Source organism: Carcharhinus amblyrhynchos, chromosome 19, assembly GCF_965287045.1.
Source record: "Carcharhinus amblyrhynchos chromosome 19, sCarAmb.v2.hapA, whole genome shotgun sequence".
NCBI lineage: Eukaryota > Metazoa > Chordata > Chondrichthyes > Carcharhiniformes > Carcharhinidae > Carcharhinus > Carcharhinus amblyrhynchos.
The window spans coordinates 4,015,358-4,038,166 of NC_137342.1; the positions used below are offsets into that span (position 1 = coordinate 4,015,358).

Here is a 22,809-nt window from a genome sequence, read left to right on the forward strand (position 1 = left end):
CGCTCCCCCAGTCAACATTCGCCAATTCTCCTCTCATCCTACTGTACTCCCCTCTGTTCAAACAAAGGACACGTGTCCGGGAACCCACTTACTCCTCCTCCATCTGCACCAGAAGCTCCACCATACAATGATCACTGTCCCCAAGAGGATCCTTCACCGCAAGGTACCTAATTCTACCTGCCTCATTACATAACACCAGATCCAAGATAGCTCGCTCCCTCGTCGGCTCCAACACACACTGTTCAAGGAAACTATCCCGGCAGCATTCCAAGAACTCCTCCTCGAGCCCACCGCGTCCAACATGGGTCGACCAATCAATATGCAGATTGAAATCCCCCATGATTACGGCCGTCCCATTCCTGCACGCTGCACTTATTTGCGCGTTAACATCCCGCCCCACCTCCAGATCATTATTTGGGGGCCTATAGACGACACCCACCAGCGTCTTCCTCCCTTTGCTGTTCCTAATCTCCACCCACAACGATTCCACTTTCTGCTCTTTGGCTCCAATATCATCCCTTGCTACCACCCTGATGCTATCCTTAATCAGCAGAGCTACGCCCCCCCCTTTTTCTTCTCGCCTATACTTCCTAAACACTTGATACCCCTGGACATTCAGCTCCCAGTCCCTGTCACCTTGCAGCCACGTCTCTGTAATGGCCACCAGATCATATCCATTTGTGCTGATCTGCGCCACCAGCTCATCCACTTTATTCCAAATGCTTCGTGGAACTCAGAGAAATAAATAGTGGTGTCTTGAAAGCGAATCTGACAGACTATGATTTGCAAAATATTGACACAGCTTCTCAATTAGGTGAAAGAAAACGGCTTACTTTGTTGGAATTTGAACTTTATACCAAATCCCATTGTAAGGAAATTATCAGGGACTAGCCTTTATTGGCAAAAAGACAATCACTAATACAAACTAGCAAGGCTTATTGGACAAGAAAGATTAATATTTAATATTCAACATTCAACGGCATAAGGCATGTCTTTCCTATGGATTCGAAGGCCTTTGAAATCTTTTGGTTCCTGAAACTTCTGGAATCTTCTCCACTCCATCTCTCAGATCTGGTCTCTTCATTCTCAATTCTTAAGGATTCTACCTTCCTTAATTTAATTATAATGTGGATGCAGAACCCTTTTTGGGTTTTAAGACTTCTAAATTCTATTTTGCTGAATGTTTACTCTTTCTCTCCATCTCTGTCTACAATTGCTGCTGAGTGCTGAAGGGTGCTTTCACTTTCTTCTTAAAGCAATTACCTCCAATCCTAATATTGAATTCTAACACAGATTTAACACTGAGGCCTTGGACCTCATGACAAATTCCTTGTCTTCTGGATTCTTATAGCAATCCCTAGTCTTTAGTTACATCTAGATTTCTTGCAGCAAACGTCAAACTTTTTCTGTTGATGGCCATAATTGCTAGCTCCTCAGTCTCCTCCAGCAACAACCCCCTTTCAGCAAATCTGAGGCTAATACCACCTCCTAGCAAACGCAGCGATCCCTGTTCTTATATCCTTTCCCAGGCATCCTTTGTAAGATGCAGCCCAAGTTTATGTAAGTATAACTAATAAGTTGCCCCAAATATTTGTAATTCCTGAGCATAAGACATTGGAGCAGAATTAGTCCATTCGGCCCATTGAATCTGTTCTGCCATTTGTTGAGATTATGACTGATCAGATATGATAATCTTCAACTCTACTTCCCTGCTTTATCCCCATTGCCTTTGATTCCCTTACTGATTAAAAATCTTTCTATCTCAACCTTGAACATGTTTGATAACCCAGTGTCCACAGCCCTCTGCAAAAAAGAATTCCACAGATTCAGTACCCCGAAGAGAAGAAATTCATCCTCATCTCTGACTTGAATGGGTGACCCCTTTACCCTGATCCTAGACTCTCCCACAAGAGGAAATGTCCTCTCACTTCCTACTCTGTAAAGCTCCTTAATAATCCTATACATCTCAATAAGGTCACCTCTCATTCTTCTGAACTCCAATGAGTACAGGCCCTATCTATTCAACCTCTACTTAGAAGAAAATTCCTTCATACCAGAGATCAACCTAGTGAACCTTCTCTGGATTGTCACCATATCTGTCCTTGGATAAGGGATCAAAGCTAGCTACAGTGTTTCAAGTGTGTTCTAATTTGTGCCTTGTGTAGTTTTAACAGGACTCAACGAGTTACAGGTTGCCATCCTGACACTGCCCTTCATATCCAACTCTTCTATCAGTTAGTCAATTCTCTATCCACGCTAATGTCAGCTCCCCAACACTTTGGGTTCTTACCTTATTAAATAGCTTTTGTGCGATATTTTGTTGAAGCTTTTTGTGTATCCATCTACTGGTTCCCCTTTATCTACTCTGCCCCTTACCATCTCAGAGAATTATAATAGATTTGTCAGACATGATTTCCCCTTCACCTACGAAGGGACTAACCCGAAAGCTAGTGAGTGTACTATCAAATAAATCGGTTGGACTTAAACCTGGTGTTGTCAGACTTTTTAACTGTGTTTACCCCAGTCCAACGCCGGCACATCCACATCATGATAGTTGGTGTATGCAGAAAAGATTGACTGGGCGTATACCATGGATTGTGATTATGTGGACAAACTGGTGAAACTGGACTTTTTTGCTTAGAAGGTTTGAAGGAGATTTGACAGAGGTATTCAAAATGATTAATTTTGATAAATAAGGAGGAATTAAAGTGATGGCAGATGAGTCAGTAACCAAAGAACATAGATTTAAGGTGATTGGCAGAGGTATCAGAGGTGACACGAAGAAACTTTTCTTCTGCAATTTGCTGTCTGAAAATTTAAGAGCAGATTTCTGACCATAATGTTCAAAATTGTAATGGATGTATAAACTTGAAGTAAAAACGATGCAGAGACATGAAGAAAGATCATTATTGAAGCACTAGCATAAGCACAATTGATCTAATGGCCACCTTTTATACTGTATTTTTTTGCATGTTTCTTTTAAAGAGAGTGCCTTCACTTGCTTCTCTGTGCAGCAGTCAAGGCAAATCAGGAAACAAATGTGTAGGAATCCAAATCATTTTGAGAGCAACCTGAGAGGTGGCAGCTGTTGCTCACATTTGCCATCTCTGAAGACTATCTGAATCCAGATAGGACAGTCTCTAGAACCAGAAAGGGCAAAGACCTCTTGTTTTGAATATATATCCTGTTGCATCTGACATCTTTTAACGAATAATATATATCCCTCAGTCAATATCATTATTTTCTCATCATATTGTTTGTGGGAGTTTACTGTTTTTAAATTGGCTATTGTGTTTCCTACATTGGTAATGACATTCAAAAATACTTAATTAGCTGTAAAGTGCTTTGAGATTTCTGGTAGTTGTGAAATGCACTTTATAAATGCAAATTGTTCTTGATTTTTTATTTGATCGTAAATGGGATCTATGTTCATTCACCCTACTTATTTTTTATTCATTTATGGGACATGAACTGAATGGCTTGCTAGGCCATTTCAGAGGACAGATGAGAGTCAACCACGTGGTTGTTGGTCTGGAGCCACATGTAGGCCATACCAGTTAAAGGCAGCAGGTTACCTTTCCTGAAGGACATTAGTGAAGCAGTGGTTTTGTGGTCATCAGTAGTTCCTTAATTCCAGACGTTTTTTATTGATTACAAATTCCACCATCGCCATGGCGGGATTCAAATCCAAGTCCCCAGAAAATTAGCTGAGGTTCTAGATTAATCGTCTAGCAATAATACCACTGGGCCATTGCCTTCGTACTGCATCTACAAGTAGCTAATTATTTTCGCTCAACCTAAGTTGTTATTTAATAAAACTGCTTACCGGTATAGATATGTTTATCATTTGTGCTTATGTGAATAAAATACTTGCATCATCGCCTACCTTAGTGTTCAATTTAATTGTGAGACACCTTCACTTAGTCCACTGTCTCAATCAGGAAATACTGGTAATGCTCAGCCGATCAGGCAACACCTGTGGAGAGAGAGAGTTAAAAAACAGGCATAGCTAGGACCCTTATTGGTACACTGCTCCCTCACAGTGCCAGGGACCCAGGTTTAATTCCCAGCTTGGGTCACTGTCTGTGGATTTCCTCCAGGTGCTCAGGTTCCTTCCACGCTTTAAAAATGTGCGGCTTAGGTTGATTGGCCATGCTAAATTGCTACTTAAGGCCCGAATTTACCTCCGTGTTGCATCTGTTTGCAGGTGCAAAAACTTGGTAAGGTCAGACATGAGGCAAGTAGCGTGATCTGTGCCTGTCCCACACCTATTCCCCCTTTGCCAAGACCCAAAAATGCATTTAAATTGACTTAATGGGCTGCACTCCCAACTTTAGCAGCACTTTCCCCTTTACCACCGCGTTCGCCCATCTGGAATTGGCTCGCAACAGACATGCTTCATTTAAGTCCGATTCGGGCACTCCATCGGCGAGGATTAGTGAGGAGGTAAATGCCTGGCGTCCGGCTGTCTGCTTGAGATCAGTGGGTGGGGTGCTGCCACTCTGCCTGAGATTAGTGGGGGTGAAAGGGGATAGAGGCTTGTGATCAGTCTGATAAGGGGATCAGTAATGTTGGGGGTGGAGCAATGTCTGTGAGGGCCAGGAGGGGATACATTATCCGGCCCAGGAGGGATATGGCAGGGGAGCAGCATTCTATCATTTTTATCTTTGTGTGCGCAGTTAGAGGCGCTGATTGGAGCTGCAAGGATTTGGGCACATTAAGCCCCACCCACAGGCTTGTGCTGCGCAGTTTGGACTCGCTGATATTTTTGCAGGCAGTGTTCGTATGGGGGTGCCTCAGCGCGTCTAAAAATCAGATCTAAAACACTCCCAGTTTCAAGTCAGCCCATTAGTTAGAATCAAAATGGTAGGGCCCTTAGTGTCAAGGGATTGGCAGGGTAAATACATTTTGGTTATGGGGATAGCCCCTAGGTGGGATTGTTGTCAGTACGGCCTCAATAGGCTGAATGGCCTCCTTCTGCAATGCAGGGATGCAATGCTATGATTCTAGGACCTGAAAGGAGTTAAAGGTGAAATTGTTCAATGAGAGAACAAATTCAGCTAGTGGGGGAAGAGTAATGGTCGATGAAAAGTGGTTGAGCCTCATTTCAAGGAAAAACTGAAGGCAATTGGACCACCCTGGTGGGGAATGGTGATGTAGAGAGAATGGCCGTCCAAGGAAATGTAATGATTGGAGCCAGGAAATTGTAAACTCTGGTCAAAGGTTGTGAAGAAGAGGAGATAGAAAGTTGTTGGTTCTTCATTTTAATTTATAATGTTTGTATTATTGCATCATCCTTTGGAGACCACTGAGTGGTTTAGCCATATTTGACTCCAGCTCCATAAGGTTAAATATACCGATGCATTGGGTTAGCACGCCACCCTTTCACTGGACTTAAACAAGTAGAAAAGAAAGTTTCCCTTTTCCTGTTGTAAGGATTCTATCAGAAATATGAAACATGTAAGTTCAACAAGACAGAATCATCATATTGCCTTGGCATTCAATGGCATTACCACTGTTGAATTCCCCCACTCAAAATCCTGGGAATTACCATTGACCAAAAACTCAACCAGAACTATGCCTATAAGAGCAGGGCAGAGGCTGAGGATTCTGCACCATGTAATTCACATCTTGACTCCCCAAAGCCTGCCCACCATCTACTTGGCACAAGACAGGAACGTGATGAAATACTCTCCACTTACCTGGACGTATGCAACTCTTAACACTCTAGAAACTCAACACCATCCAGGAAAAAGCAGCCCAATTGATTGGCATCCCATCCATCACCTCAAAAATGCTTTCAGCATCTCACCAAGACTCTTTCATCACCTTTCAATTCCGAGACCTCGCTCATCTAGAAGTGCATGGGCAGCAGATACATGGGAACACTACCATCTGCAAGTTCCTCTTCAAGCCACGCAGCACCCTGACTTGGAACTATATTGCTATTCCTGGGTCAAAGTCCTGGAATTCCCCCCCAATCAGTAACGTTGGTGCATCTACACCACGTGGATTGCAGCAATTCAAGAAGGGTGCTCACCAGCACTTTTTGAAAGGCAATTGGGGATGAGCAAAATGAAATGCTGGCCTCGTCAGCATAAACTATCATGTCCTGTGAAAGAATTTTTAAAAATCAACTTAGTTTCTAGTTAATTAAGGATTTCAGTGCACAAATTCTCCAACTGACATAGAAATTGGTAACGTCAAAGAGGTATTACAGTGTGAAAAAATGGTGTCATACAACTGCAGAAGATGCCCCTATGCATTTTCAGTGAAGCTATATGTCTGAAGTAGAGGAACACTAGCTCCACTTTGTCTAACTTCAGTGTTGATACTGCACAACTTCCAAGTTCAGCATTTCTCAACTTATTGACTGCATAAGTTTCTGACAAGACTAAAGAATACTTTTCTTCTGTATAGAATCATTGAGTGTTCAATGCATTTGGCCAATACTCCAGCATTGGCGCTTGATCTGTCAGTGATGTATGCTGTCACATTGCTGTGCTGTTTCATTATGCTCTTTGAATTTCTTTCAAGTGAATTGTTCCTCCTCGAATGTCATGAGTGGGTCAGATTCAAACCACTTGTAATATTTCATTCCCTATTGTAATGGTATCAGAGGCTGGCAATTCTGTAGCTCACTTTCTGACTCTTCAAAGCCTATTCACACCTACTAGGCATAAGTCAGCCAGAAAAAGTTATATCTTCAACAACACGTGAGAGGCTCAACACCGTTCTAGGTAATGCAGCCAGCTTAACTGACATCCTATCAACCACCTTAAGTATTCGCTCCCTCCATCTGTGGCACACATTATCTGTGTGTGTATCATTTAGGACACGGGCCATAGTTCGGAGACCCCTGACCTAGGAGGTGCATTGCATCAACTCACCAAATCACCTTTAAAATGTATGATCTCTGACAGCTAGAAGAACAAGGACAAATGATACATGGAAAGATATTACATGCAATTCCCCTCCAAGTTGCACACCATCCTGTCATAGAACTATATCACCATTCCTTCATTGTCACTGGGTCAAAATCCTGGAATTCTCCTCTTAGCAGCGTTGTATGTGCACACGGACCATATGGATTGCAGTGTTGCAAGAAAGTGACTCAAGTCAAGTTACCGAAGTAAAATTGTACTAAATTACCACATTGTTATTTACTTTGCTTAACTGAAATTAAGCGGTTAATGCAGAACTTTTAGGAGGTGTGAAAATAACTTCAAATTATTGGGAATAAACTAATTTTGTGGAAGCGTTTATGGATTGTAGTTTATAGGCAAATGAGGCAAATAATTCTTTGCTAATTCAATGTTGAGTCTTGAATCATATTTTGAAGTTTTGATATTTATTTTGTGTAATGGTACTGCGACATTTTACTGTAAATAGTGATGAACATTCTAATGCTTGTCTTTAACTTTCTGTGCAGAATGATGAAGGAAAGAAAACCAAAGTCTATCATATAGCCAGAGAAATCATGAACTCAGAGAAAGTGTATGTATTGTGTTGATTTTGACATTTAAAAGTTGCAGCAGAGTTTGCATAATCTCCATTTCCATGTAAATGAATAATGCTATGGATTTTTTTGTCAACAGATTTGTGGATGTTTTGAAGCTCTTGCACATTGTGAGTAATTGATTTTCTGCTTTTCTAATTCTAGTCTTTTATGCTCTTTGAAATGAGTAGATGAAAGAACTTGGTTAGAACAGGTGGCCTATGTAGAATGCGTTGTACAACAAAGTGTCTGCAATAAGATCCCTTTCTGCCGTGCAGTGCTTTAGTGTCACCATAAAAAATGAACTTAAATAGACTTTAATAACATTCTGGTCCTCTACTTTTGAAAAACAGTTTTTGGTATGTGCTGGTCAGCTGTCGCATATTTGAAGAAATGTGTGGTTGCCCATGAACAACAGTGAAAAGGATTTAATATGCAATTTAGACATGTGTGAGGGAAGTAGCTGGCCACCTGTCAATGCCTTCCATTTTTGTGTTACTGTATCATCTGGTAGTCTTTAATCACATGCTACTTCCCAGTGCTTGCAAAAAAAACAATTAACTTTCCAAAGGCTGAAATGCAAAGATATCATTGCTACATTGAATGCAAAACCACTGGATCCAAAAATAACTCTGCCTTTTACTGTGATAGGTTGTACATTGCTTGGGTCAGCAGTTCAGAATTGTTTGCTTGCTTTCTTCAGAAATATTTTTTGAATAGTTAGTCATTCAGACGGTGGTTTTTTTTAAAGTCTGGTTATAGTTCTGAAAGAATAGTAATTTGTATGATGCAATGTCAGCCAGTTCAAAACTGCAAAATCTCTGTACTAAGAAGTATTTATGTTGGCATGATTGATTCCAGAGATGAGGGGTTTGTCATATGAAGAGAGATTGAATAGCTTAGGTTTATACTCTATGGAATTTAGAAGAATGAGGGGAGATCAAATTGAGGTGTACAAGATGGTAAAAGATATGGATAAAGAATCCATGGAGTTGATGCTTTCTCTTATGGGGCTTTTTAGGACGAGAGCATAAGGGGTAATAAATTTAAAACACAGTTGAGGAGAAATAACTTCACCAAAAGGGTTGCGAATCTATGAAATTCGCTCCCCCAAAGTGTGGTGGATGCTGGGACAGTGAGTAAATTTAAGGAGGAGGTAGACAGATTTTTAATTGATAATGGTTGAAGGGTTATAGGGACAAGGCAGGAAAATGGAAATGAGGAGCAAATCAGCCATGATCAAATGGTGCAGCAGACTCGATGGGCCGAATGGCTTAATTCTGCTTCTATATCTTATAAACTTTTAAGATTTGCGCAAATACAAACTGTGGAAGCAGTTTTATATATTGAAAAGTAGTGGTACGGGGGATTGTCGGTAAACCTCCGACAGAGGCTCGCCGCATAGGAAAGGAGCACTGGAGTTTAAAACCAACTGTCTCTACCCCGACCGAGCACTAAGTCTCCAGGCTTTGACTTTGGCTGCAGCAGCCATGCTTTATTTGCTGCGTAAGTAAAGTGTGCTGGTGACAGAAGACTAGCCTTAGCGACAATGTGTAAAGAGAATTTATTAATGTCACAAGTAGACTTACATTAATACTGCAATGAAGTTGCTGTGAAAATCTCCCAGTTGCCACACTCTGATGTCTGCCTGGATATACTTAAGGAGTATTTAGCATGGCCAATACACCTAACCAGAGGAAACTCATGCAGACATGGGGAGAACACGCAGGCTCTGTCCAAACAATGACCCAAGCTGGGAATCGAACCCAGGTCCCTGGCGCTGTGAAGCTAACCACTGTGTCACCATGCCACCCAATGAGTTTTTTTCTTCCCTATGGACAACCTTCACCATCAAGACAAATTATTCTCCTCTGCGAAGAAAACAGGTTTCATATGATGCAATCATGGAAGACTGGCTCCATCACACACTCTGTATGTGTTACTACTTCCGGGCTAATGATATCCATGGAAATGAAAAGCAGAAGTAATCTTGTTGGAGCGTGGGGTGCCAACATTCAGCATGATAAAAAGCCTGACCTATCCAGATGCTCCTGATTTGAAAACTTTCAACGAGTTAGTAGACTCGGTTAAAGAGGTACTAGGAACCAAAGCGCTCTCGCAGGGTGAACCCCTGGGAACCTGTCACTGAATTTTTGACTATACTATGAAAATTGACAGAGCACTGAGAGTTTGGCCACCCCAAACAACATGTTGCAAGACAGATTTGTGTGTGGTGCCTGCAAGGTAAATCAAGACCTGGATGCAAAAGAACTCAATCCTGTGTGGGTGACTTGCTGGCTCGCGCTGTTGTCTCTCAGTGCCTGCTACCAGGGTTGATTCCAGCTTTTGGTGACTGTGTGGAGTTTGCATGTTCTCCCTGTGGCTGCATGAATTTAGTCTGGGTGTTCCTGTTTCCTCCCACAGTCCAAAAATGTGCTGATTAGATTGGTTAGCCACACTATTTTGCCACTTAGGAGAATTGGCAGGGTCAATACTTCGGGTTACAGGGAATAAAGCCTTTTGTAGAGTCAGTGCAGATTCAGTGAGCCAAATGGCTTCCATCTTCACTGCAGGGATTCTGAATGGCAGATTCAGAGGCCAACCTGCAGATGAAATTAAACCCGTTCTGATGAAGAAAGACGTGAGTCTTTGGGTCCAGCATAGTTGTCCTTTGCCCAGGACAATGTCTGATATACACTCTGAAATAGCGAGAATGAAAGTGCTAGCCAGGAACTATGTATAGGCCCATCTTTGATGTAGATGTTATAGGCTTCTCCATTCAATTTGAAAGGAGTAGCAGGAGTTTAAATCCAGTTGCCTGTGCCCGGACCCGGCACTGTAGGTCTCCCTGCTTTGACTTGTCTACTGTAGCCCCAGAAGCAGCACTTTATTCACTGTAAATAAAGGGTGTTAGTGATGTAAGACTGGCCTTGACAAAATTATTATAAATAGATATGAACTTGATGTTTGACAGCACAGTGATTCAGTTCTGTTCACTGGATCATGGAAGTGCATATATATTTTTGGTGCAAATTTGAGTAAAAGATGAGAAACGTTGCTCTAATCGGATCTCCTCCTTGACATTTGTTCCTCTAAAACTTGACAATGTTCAGAACCCAATGACCAAAATGGTTGCATATCTTCCAATGTTAGTGGAGTTCTAATGTTCGTATAACTCTTTCATCTTCATTATTTCCACATCACATGTTTCAATGGGTGATATTTTAAATAATTGTTTTAGCAGGGCCTGAAGCAGATGGGAGGTGGGGAATCTGTGGATGATGAACTAAGAATTGGAACCAATTTGGGAAGGGAAAAAGTGACATTTCCAAATAGTTCTCTGTGCATACATACCCAGTTCTGACCCACGTGACTACCCATGGTGGCAAGTCAGGGTTATGTTAGTGCATACGTGTAAGCCATTAACACACCACAACCCGCTGTCAGCATTTTGATAGCCTGCTCTATGTGTCAACATGTGCTGACGAAAACTGACCATAGATTGCCTGTAGGTGGCCCACGAACACAGTTTGGAAACCTGTGTTGTGGAAGGTCAAATGCCTCTGAGATGAGGGATAGGTATTTGATGTGGGAAGTGACTGTTGAGGTGATGTGGCAAATAATACTCTGATTTCTTCAAAATTTAGATTTTTTTTGTTTTCCTATTCAGATAGAAATATTCACAATTAACCAGAAATGTAATTTTTAGTGTTTATGAACCTAGTTCAGCATCTCACATTTGCATCATCCAAGTTATAATTGAAGTTTGAGGAGCAATTTGCGTTTGATTTTCAATGTTAGAGGTGCATTTGCAATAAAATATAAATTATACATGTAAAATGAAGATCTAAGAATAAAATTTTATTGAGAAGTGTAGCTGTGGTAGAAAAATGTGAAAGAATCTGAAGTTGCATGTAATTTGAATGTGAAAATTTCAAATCCCAATTTTGAACCATTGCAGGTCTGTTATTTGTACGCTAAACCTGATGAGGAAATTTTCCTTAACCTATTCCCAAGGTATGGGTAATCTTGAGGCATAGGTTAAAGAAAAACGTGCCAGGTCTTTGCTCTTCTGTATCCTACTGAGATTCCTATGGTTTCTCTACAGGATGGAAATATATCTGCATATATACTAGGCTCAGTATTTTAATAACAAGTAGAAACATGTTTTCTATTGACTATGTTGCTGCCCACTCCAGCACAGGAATGTTCATATATGACACTTGGACGTTCTCACAGATATCCCAGGGGAAGTCCAAGCATAGACAGAAAAAACAACTTTCTTAGCCCTCTCTCAATAGCAGTGAGATTGTTGTATTTTTAGTAAGAATAGATTTCATCTGGCAGTTGGTTTTGAATTGTCCCCAGTGATGATGTTTTTTCATACCATTCGAAGGTAACAGTTTTTGGATTTAGTTTGCATGTAAGGTGTAATATAATCTTGTAATTCACTGTACACTTGTCATGTTATTGTGTGGTTTTAGAATACAAAATAATCTAGATTTTTTTCCCCTTAGCTTGTGTCATCAACCTGTTGATGAACCTGATTTGCAGTTACTATTAGCAGTGTAATTAAATACCATTTTAGTGATTTTTTTTTTCTGTTCATGAACTTAGACTTACTGCTATAATCCATGAGATGAGCAAAACCAAAAGGACATGTAGATAGATTTATGTATTTCTAACTGCATTTACCTTCCGTGCAGTTTACCCACCCTAATGATCTCAACCCTCTTTTCTTAATATAGTCTTGAATCTTAACATAGTTTCTGCTTCGACCACTAATAGTGTTTATAGTCTCACAACTCCTGTGCAAAAAAGATGGTCCTGTTCCCGAATCTAAATCTCTTGTATTTTATCTTTTATTTGCGGCCCTTCACTTTTGGTCCCTCCACAGCTTGTAGGAGTCTCCTATTTACCATAACCCACCCTTTGTTAATTTAAGACTCATATTCCCTTCCAGTAAAGAAGATCCAATTTTGAAACTTTCTTGTTTATAAGCAGGCTAAATCTGAAAATTCAAACTTTACATATTCCCGCAACTATGTTACAACTTTATATCCTTTATCTGTACTTTTATGATAAAATGCAATAATAAATCAAGAAATTTAAATATTGAAAACACCTTTGTTTTTTCCGTTCATCTGGATTCTGATAGGATTTCCGGGATTCAGTGATCCAGTCTTCAAGACAGTATGGAAAACAAGTGATCGAAGATAAGGTCTTGAATCAGATCCTGTACTACCTGCCACAGCTGTATGAACTAAATCGGGGTTTGCTGCGAGAACTGGAAGAGAGAATGGCACGCTGGTAATGAATCTTTTAGCATTATGTTTGGCTTGATAAAATTTGGCTGGCGTAAACATTTGCATCTAATCAATATCATAACAGGAATGAATTATGAAGAAAGTTGAAGAAATATGGGCTTTTCAGTCTTGAAAGGAGGTCACTGAGAGATGACACAGTGTAATTTAGTAACCAGGATATTTCAAAGTAAACAGTGACAGTAAAATGAGGAGTATGAGCGAAATGGGGCTGATGATAATGTCAGTACACCAGTAATCCAGAGGCCCAGGTAATATTTTGGGGACATGTGTTCAGATTCCACCACAGCAGCAGGTGGAATTTGAATTTGATTAATAAATCTGGAATATAAAGCTGGTCTCAATACTGGTGATGATGACTAGTATAATCAATTGTTGTAAAAGCTGAGTTGGTTTACTAAGTGTCTGTTAGAGAAGGAAATCTGCCATTGTCACTCGGTCTGACTTCCAGATTCACAGCAATGTGGCTGATCTTAACTGCCCTCTGAAATGATCTAGCAAGCTACTCCATAGAACCATAGAACACTACAGCACAGAAACAGGATCGCTGGCCCTTCTTGGCTATGCCCAACCATTTTTCTGCCTCGTCCCACTGACCTGCACCCGGGCATATCCCTTCACACCCCTCTCATCCATGTACCTGTCCAAGTGTTTCTAAATGTTAAAAGTGAGCCCACTTTCATCACTTCATCTGGCAGCTCATTCCACACTCCCAGCACACTGTGTGAAGAAGCACCCCTAATATTCCCTTTAAACTTCTTCCCCCTTCACCCTTAACCCATGTCCTCTAGTTTTTTGTTCTCCCCTAGCCTCAGTGGAAAAAGCCTGCCTGCATTCACTCTATCTATACCCATCATAATCTTATACACCTCTATCAAATCTCCCCTCGTTCTTCTATGCTCCAGGGAATAAAGTCCTAACCTATTCAACCTTTCTCTGTAACTCAGTTTCTCAAGTCCCGGCAACATCCTTGTAAACCTTCTCTGTACTCCTTCAACCTTATTAATATCCTTCCTGTAATTAGGTGACCAAAACTGCACACAATACTCTAAATTCGGCCTCACCAATGTCTTATACAACCTCACCATAACATTCCAACTCTTATAAGAACATAAGAAATAGGAGCAGGAGTAGGCCATTTAGCCCTTCGAGCCTGCCCCGCCATTCAATAAGATCATGGCTGATCTGTCGTGGCTCAGTTCCACTTTCCCGCCCTCTCCCTATAACTCTTAATCCCCTCTCTTATCAAAAACCCATCAACCCGCGTCTTAAAAATATTTAGCGAGGCAGCCTCCACCACTTCAACGGGCAGAGAATTCCAGAGATTCACCACCCTTTGAGTGAAGAAGTTCTTCCTCAACTCCGTTCTAAACCGCCCCCCCTTTATCTTGAGGCTGTGCCCCCTAGTCCTTCTGTCTTTTTTGAGCGGGAAGAGTCTCTCCACCTCTATCCTATCCATCCCATTCATCATCTTATACGTCTCAATGAGATCTCCCCTCATTCTTCTAAACTCTAACGAGTACAAGCCTAGTTTATTCAGCCTCTCCTCATAGCTCAACCCCCTCAACTCCGGTATCAGCCTAGTAAACCTCCTCTGCACTCCCTCCAAGGCCAAAATATCTTTGCACAGGTGCGGCGCCCAAAACTGTTGTTCCAGAAGCACTCTTTATGACCCTACCTGTGATGCCACTTTTAGAGAATTGTGTATCTGTATTCCCAGATTTATATACTGTTTCCCCCAGTATAGGATCTTGCATTTTAAAAATAAGCAAGTCTTCCTTTCACAGCTAATTTATTGAATCACCAAGGTGGTAAATGTTAGCAGGACTTCCAAAACTTCATCAAGCAACCAATCTTCATGGGTGCATAATATCTATACAATTCCGGGGTTTTGTTTTAGAATATTTGCAGCTGTGTGTGACCTAATTAGCTGGCAACTGTGGCATACAATTATAGCATCAGTTGCTAAACAGCAAGAGTGGAATTCCTTTCCAGTTTTAAACTGTGTTAAATATCTCCATTGCTACCATAGCTGAGATCGTCTTGCTCAGGACAGACTAGAGGCTGAACTTGCCATCTAGTTTGATTATATAGTGAGTGCTACTTCACATTGATACATTTATTCACTGAACCATGGAGAGAGGCTGAAGCAACCTCTTCCTGTGTATCAATAGCACATGTACATTAACATTACCAATTTTGTCCTTTTTAAATAAATTAATTGCTTTTATTTCTGTTCCACGTTATCAAAATAATTCTGTAGGAATGAGCATCAGAGAATTGCTGATATCTTCATGGAGAAGGGGCCATACCTCAAAATGTACTCAACCTATATCAAAGAGTTTGACAAGAATGTTTGTTTGTTGGATGAACAGTGCAAGAAGAATCCGACCTTTGCTGCTATAGTTAAGGAATTTGAGGTAATAAGTATTTTTAAAATTAGTGTCAAATTGATCATTTCTGTGGTGTAGACACATCATATGTGAAGAATTAATAACGTGTGCTGTCTCCAATATGCATCATCCAAAATACTAAGATGGTTTCACAACTATTATTAACTGGTTTATGAATCTTCTTGTCTAGAAAATTTCAGGCTTCTGTTTTCTTTCAGATGAGCTCTCGCTGCGCAAACCTGGCACTCAAACATTACCTGTTAAAACCTGTCCAAAGGATTCCACAGTACAAATTGCTCCTGACAGGTATTGTTACTTCATTATTCTTGAAATGTCTGTGTTACTGGTTAGGTATTTAATTTATATTCCTGCTATTTCACTGAAGACTACTTACTCAAGCATACATTAGACATTGTGTGTTTATATGCAATTGGCGACTGGAAGATGCTAGTTATAGTTCAAATTGTTTCACTATGTTAAATAAGTTTACCTCCTGTTAAAGAGAAGCATCTAAATGCTTCATATTTTTCTATTTGTTTACTTGCAATATAATGAATGTATTTAATTTCTTCTTGAATTAAGCTTGCAAACTAGGCACTACAAATTAAGCATTACTGTATGCAACATTCCTTGAGGTGGACCTTGTCGGTTCACAAATATTTTGTGTAGTAGGGTCGACAACGTTGTAAATACAGGTATTGTATTTGCTGCATACCAAGGTAGGTAAATTTGTAGTTCAAAGTGTAGCTTCTGTTATTATCTAATTAACTTTTAATAAGAGTCTTATTTCCAGATTGTAATGCATTGAAGCAATGACAAATAATGGAAATTTAAAATTTATATTAATCTTAGTTTGAATTAAAGTTAGAAATTGTGCTTTGTATTTTATCTACTTTGTCAAACTATAGAACTGAAATGTATTTATCATATATAAAGTGACATTCCTGCATATCCTTTGTTTTAAAAAATTGTTTATCACAATTCTTTATATTTTTTCATTTCTCCAACCATTCATGAAACATTTTGTATCTAGTACAAGAAAATATACAAGAGCAGAGTGGTAGATAAGTTCTTCTGACTATTTTCCTCCATCAAAGTGCCACAATTTCATTGGCACCTTACCAGATAGCCACCACTGAGACTGAGTTTGTCCCATGTAGAAAAAATATATTAGAACTTCCACAGTTCTTCAACATGCTGCATTTGAGGGTGTTGAGAAGTTGCTTAACACCCTTACAAATGCAGCAGTAACTCTGTCAACGTCTGACACATGAGGTTAATGACTGTGATACTCTGAATTGATCCCTATCAAAACATTTTGTAATCCAGTATGTGCCCTTTTTAGTTCAGCTTTGTCAGCCAAACTTCCGTTTCTCATATTCACTAGCCTCACCTTACATTAAGAACCCTTTCTGCAATTTGTCCAACTAGTTGCGGGGTTTGACAATCAAATGTTGAAAGCTCACTGCTCTGGTCATTAAGATTTCTATACTTTTGTAATCAAACAAGATGTTGACGTTCTGTCAGTACATCAAGAATTAGCCAAGCAACGTGTGCTTGAATGGGAACTTGAAGCAATTCGTTATTGATCGACATAAATACATACTATATCACAGCCAAAATATATCATCAGCGAAATAAGTTGAGCCTAAGTGGAGACTTGGGGTGAAGGAACATAAAATCATAAATAAGAGGAATTGGAATAGAATCATAGAAATCTTACAGTGCAGAAGTAGGCCATTCAATCCATCAAGTCTATACCGACAACAATCCCATGTATCTCTTACCCGCACTACCCCACACATTTACCCTCCTAATCCCTGTAACCTACACATCCCTCTAAGGGGCAATTTTGCATGGCCAATCAACCTAACTCAGACATACAGCCCATGAAGGCTGCTCTATCATTACTGATATGATTGCAGTCATAACTCTATTTTCTCTGCCTTTCCCCATTACGCTTGACTCTATTGTAATGGGAATCTGTTTAACAAAACCTTGAATATACTCAATGCCACAGCCTCCACTGCTCTTTGAAGGAGAGAATTCCAAAGACTAATGATCCTTTTGCGACAAGAAATCCTTCCTAATCGCTATCTTAATGGGAGATCCCTTATTTTTATGCTGTTCCCCTTAGTTCTAGATTCCCACTATGGGAAACTTCCTCCCAGCATCTATCTGTCAAGCTGTCTCAGAATCGTATATGTTTTGATAAGATCATCTTTTGTTCTCCTCTAAGGAGGGAATTTCACTGAAACTTATAGAATACTGAAAAGCCTGTATATAGTATATATGGGAAAGATGTTTCCATTAACTGGAAAGACTAGGATTCAAGGCTTCAGCCTCAGAATAAAGGAATGACTCTTTAGAACCTAGACGAGGAGAAATTTCTTCAGCCAGAGGGTGGTAAATCTATGGAATTCATTAACACTGAAGGCTGTGGGGGCCAGGTTATTGAGTGTCTTTGTCAGATATAGATAGGTTCTTGATTGGTAAGGGAATCAAAGGTAACAGGGACAAGGTGGACAGATGGGGTTGAGAAACATATCAGCCATGACTGAATGGTGGAGCAGGCTGAATGGGCTTGTTCTGCTCCCATATCCTATTGTCTAAACTTCAGTGAGTATGAGAGCCAAATTTATTTAGTCTTCCATGAGATGTTCAAGTTGGTAAGACAGGCATTTGTTTCCCATCACTGATTATTGTCATGTTGTGGCACTTGAGTGTCAAGTGATTTCAGGTTTTGTTAGAAACAAAAGGTATTTTTTGATTAAAATAAAACACAGAACAGTACAGCACAGTACAGGCCCGTCAGCCCTCGATGTTGCGCCGAGCTATGTCCAAACCCAAGATCAAGCTATCCCACTCCCTATCGTTCTCGTGTGCTCCATGTGCCTATCCAATAAACACTTGAAAGTTCCTAAAGTGTCCAACTCCACTATCGCAGCAGGCAGTGCATTCCACACCCCAACCACTCTGAGTAAAGAATCTACCTCAGACATCCCTCCTATATTGGCCTTGGAGGGAGTGCGGAGGAGGTTCACTAGGCTGATACTGGAGATGAGGGGGTTGGACTATGAAGAGAGACTAAATAGACTGGGCCTGTAGTCGTTGGAGTTTAGAAGGATGAGGGGGATCTTATAGAGACGTATAAAATGATGAAAGGGATGGATAGGGTCGAGGTAGAGAGATTCTTCCCGCTTAGAAAGAATAGCAGGACTAGAGGGCACAGCCTCAAGATAAGGGGGGGGCAGTTTAGATCAGAGTTGAGGAGGAACTTCTTCACTCAAAGGCTGGTGAATCTCTGGAATTCTCTGCCCGTTGAAGTGGTGGAGGCTACCTCGCTAAATATACTTAAGTCATGGGTAGATAGGTTTTTGACTGACAAGGGAATTAAGGGTTATGGGGAGAGAGCGGGAAAGTGGAACTGATCCACTTCAGATCAGCCATGACCTTATTGAATGGCGGGGCAGGCTCGAAGGGCTAGACGGCCTACTCCTGCTCCTATTTCTTATGTTCTTATGTATATCTCCCACCATGAACCTTATAGTTATGCCCCCTAGTAACACTACATCCACCCGAGGATATAGTCTCTGCACATCCACTCTATCTATCTCCCGCATCATCTCATAAATCTCTAAGTCACTTCGCATCCTCCTCCGCTCTAAAGAGAAAAGCCCCAGCTCCTTCAACCTTTCCTCGTAAGACCTACTCTCCAAACCAGGCAGCATCCTGGTAAATCTCCTCTGCGCTCTCTCCAATGCTTCCACATCCTCCTTATACTGAGGTGACCAGAACTGCACATGTTATTCCAAATGTGGTCTCATCAACATCCAGTATAGTTGCAGCATAACCCCATGACTCTTAAACTCAAACCTCCTGTTAGTAAATGCTAACACACTATAAGCCTTCTTCACGGCTCTATCCACTTGAGTGGCAACCTTCAGAGATCTGTGGATATGAACCCCAAGATCTCTCTGTTCCTCCACATTCCTCAGAACCGTGCTGTTGACCCTGTAATCCGCGTTCAAGTTTGTCTTACCAAAATGAATTACCTCACGCTTATCCGGGTTAAACTCCATCCACCACTTTTCTGCCCAGCTCTGCATCCTATTAATGTCTCCTCATCCATTACTCCACCAATCTTGGTGTCATCAGCAAATTTACTAATCCGCCCTTCAGCCCCTTCTTCCAAGTCATTGATAAAAATCACAAATAGCAGAGGACCCAGCACTGATCCCTGTGGTACACTGCTGGCAACTGGCCTTCCTCCATCACCACCCTCTTCTATGAGACATAATGTGGAGATGCTGGCATTGGACTGAGGTAAACACAGTAAGAAGTCTCAAAACACCAGGTTAAAGTCCAACCGTTTATTTGGTAGTAAACACCACTAGCTTTCAGAATGCTGTTCCTTCGTCAGGTGAGTGGGGAGTCCTGATCACAAACAGGGCACATAAAGGTGCACACAGTTTATGGAATACTGATTAGAATGCGAGTCTTTACAGCTAACCTGCTATTCAAGTCTTAAAGTTGCAGACAATGTGAGTGGGGATAGCATTAAGCATAAGTTAAAGAGATGTATATTGTCTCCAGACAGGACAGTAAGTGAGATGTTGCAAGTTCAAGAATGCCTCAACCGGGATCTTGGGTTCATGTCACACTATCGGTAACCTGAACTTGCAACATCTCACTCAGTGTCCTGTCTGGAGACAACACACATCTTTTTAACTTATACTTAATGCTATCTCCACTCACATTGTCTGCACCTTTTAAGACTTGAATAGCAGGTTAGCTGTAAAGACTCACATTCTGATCAGTATTTTGTAAACTGTGTGTGCCTTTATATGCCCTGTTTGTGATCAGGACTCCCCACTCACCTGACGAAGGAAGAGCATTCCGAAAGCTAGTGGTGTTTACTACCAAATAAACCTGTTGGACTTTAACCTGGTGTTGTGAGACTTTTTTCTATGAGACAGCCAGTTACTTATCCAATCAGCCAAATTTCCTTCTATCCCACACCTCCTTACTTTGTTTATGAGCTTACCATGGGGAACCTTATCAAATGCCTTACTAAAATCCATATACACGACATCAACTGCTCTGCCTTCATCTACACACTTAGTTGCCTCCTCAAAGAATTCAATCAAATTTGAGCGGCAGGACTTACCCCTCATGAAACCGTGCTAACTATCCCAGATTAAACTGCATCTTTCCAAATGGTCATAAACCCTATCTCTCTGGACCCTTTCCATTAACTTACCGAGCACCAAAGAAAGAATAACTGACCTATAATTACCAGGGTCATTCCTATTTCCTTTCTTGAAGAGAGGAACAACATTTGCCATTCTCCAGTCATCTGGCACAACCCCCGTAAAAAGTCTGACAACACCAGGTTTAAGTCCAACCGATTTATTTGATAGTAAACTCACAAGCTTTCGAGGTTAAGCTCTTCAGGTGAACTCTCCATTCGCCTGAAGAGGAGCTTAACCTCAAGCTTGTGAGTTTACTATCAAATAAATCGGTTGGACTTGAACCTGGTTTTGTCAGACTTTTTACTGTGTTTACCCCAGTCCAACACCGGCATATCCACATCACAACCCCCGTGGACAATGAGGCCCCAAAGATCAAAGCTAAAGGCTCCGCAATCTCATTCCTTGCCTCCCAAAGTATCCTAGGATATATCCCATCTGGCCCAGGGGACTTATCGACCTTCAGGTTTTTCAAAACTGCTAATACATCTTCCCTCAGAACATCTACTTCCTCCATCCTGTCAGCCTATATCACACATTCATCCTCAAAAACATGGCCCCTCTCCTTAGTGAAGACTGAAAAAAATAAACTAGGTAGAGGAGTTGCTGCTCTAGGCTGCCCTGGATTTGTGCTCTGTTCTTTAGGATGTTAACTACGTAGCTGCTAGATGACTCTGCTCAAGAGAAAGCTTCCTCCGTGATGTGAACATTTACTCCCAGTTCACCATTGGTTCCTCAAGCTAGGTGACTCTCTTCTGCTGTGTTGTCTTAAAGATACAGACACTACATACACAACAACTACCCTTGAAAAGGGTAGGGATGAACTGTCTTATGAACATGTGTGTAAATGTAGAAATTAGGAGTAGTCCCCTTGGCTCTTCAAGCCAGCTCCACCATTCAGTAAGATCACGGTTAACCTGAGTATAACCTCAACTCCATATACCCGTTTTCTCCTGATAACCTTTCACGCCCTTGCATATTTAGAATCTATCTAATTCTTGCTTTAAAAGGCTGCCACTGCCTTTCGAGGAAGAGTTTCAAAGATTGCTGACCCTCTGAGAGAAAAAAATTGTCTTCATCCCTAGCTTAAATAAGCGACTCAATTTTACACAGTGTCTCTCAGTTCTAGATTCTCTCAAGAGAAAATGTCCTCTCTACACCAATCCTTTCAAGACCCCTCAGGATCTAAAAGTCTTTTGACTGTCTTATGAACATGCATACAAACATAGAAATTAGGAGTAGGCCACTTGGCCCCTCGAGCCTGCTCCGTCATTCAGTAAGATCATGGCTGACTTGATTATAACTTCAACTTCATATTCCTGCCTTCCCCTGATAATGTTTTACATCCTTTCATATTTAGAATCTATCTATTCCTTGTTTCCATGGGAGTTTAGAAGAGTGAGGGGCAGATAAATATTTATAAGACCTTGAATGATATTGTCAAGGTGGACGTTGAAAGGATGATTCCTTTTGAGTGGATCCAGAATTAGGGTGACACAGTTTTAAAATTAAAAGTCACCCTTATAGGCTAAAGATGAGAATCTTTTTCCTCCGAGGATTGTGCAACTTTGGAATTTTCTGCCTCAGAAGTAAGCGAAAGTAGTCTCTTTAAGGCAGAGGTAGATAGATTCTTGTAAGCCAAGGGGGATCAAAGGATTTTGGAGGTAGGTGGGGAATGTGGAACTCAACACATGGTGTGGGTATGCCGGCGTTGGACTGGCGTAAACACAGTGAAAAGTCTGACAACACCAGGTTTTAGTCCAACCTATTTATTTGATAATATACTCACAAGCTTTCGGGGTTAGCCCCTTCGTCAGGTGAATGGAGAGTTCTGGCCTCAGACAGAGCATATAAAGCACAGACAGTTTAGAGATTACTGATTAGAATGCGAATCCTTACACCTAACCTGCTGTTCAGGACCTGAAGTGGCTGATAATGTGAGTGGAAGGAGCACTGATCACAGTTTAAAGAGATGTGTATTGTCTCCAGACAGTACAGTAAGTGAGGTTTTGCAAACCCAGGCAAGTCATGGGGGTTACAGATAGTGCGACATGAACCCAAGATCCCTGTTGAGACCGTCCTCATGTGTGCGGAACTTGGCTATCAGTCTCTGTTCAGCGACTCTGCGCTGTCGTGTACAGAGACTGATAGCCAAGTTCCGCACACATGAGGACGGTCTCAACAGGGATCTTGGGTTCATGTCGCACTATCTGTAACCCCCGTGACTTGCCTGGGTTTGCAAAACCTCACTTACTGTACTGTCTGGAGACAATACACATCTCTTTAACCTGTGATCAGTGCTCCTTCCACTCACATTGTCAGCCACTTCAGGTCTTGAACAG

The 22,809-nt window shown here is 41.1% G+C and overlaps 1 protein-coding gene across 1 annotated transcript in view; it reads left to right on the plus strand.

The window, feature by feature from the left end:
* Positions 1-22,809, plus strand: part of fgd6 (FYVE, RhoGEF and PH domain containing 6) — a 135,154-nt gene that overhangs the window by 36,285 nt on the left and 76,060 nt on the right. The window contains exons 4-8 of the mRNA XM_080207140.1: positions 7,433-7,497; positions 7,599-7,629; positions 12,657-12,808; positions 15,086-15,242; positions 15,434-15,521. Coding sequence (XP_080063266.1) covers positions 7,433-7,497; positions 7,599-7,629; positions 12,657-12,808; positions 15,086-15,242; positions 15,434-15,521 — 493 coding nt within the window. The remainder of the gene's footprint in view (positions 1-7,432; positions 7,498-7,598; positions 7,630-12,656; positions 12,809-15,085; positions 15,243-15,433; positions 15,522-22,809) is intronic.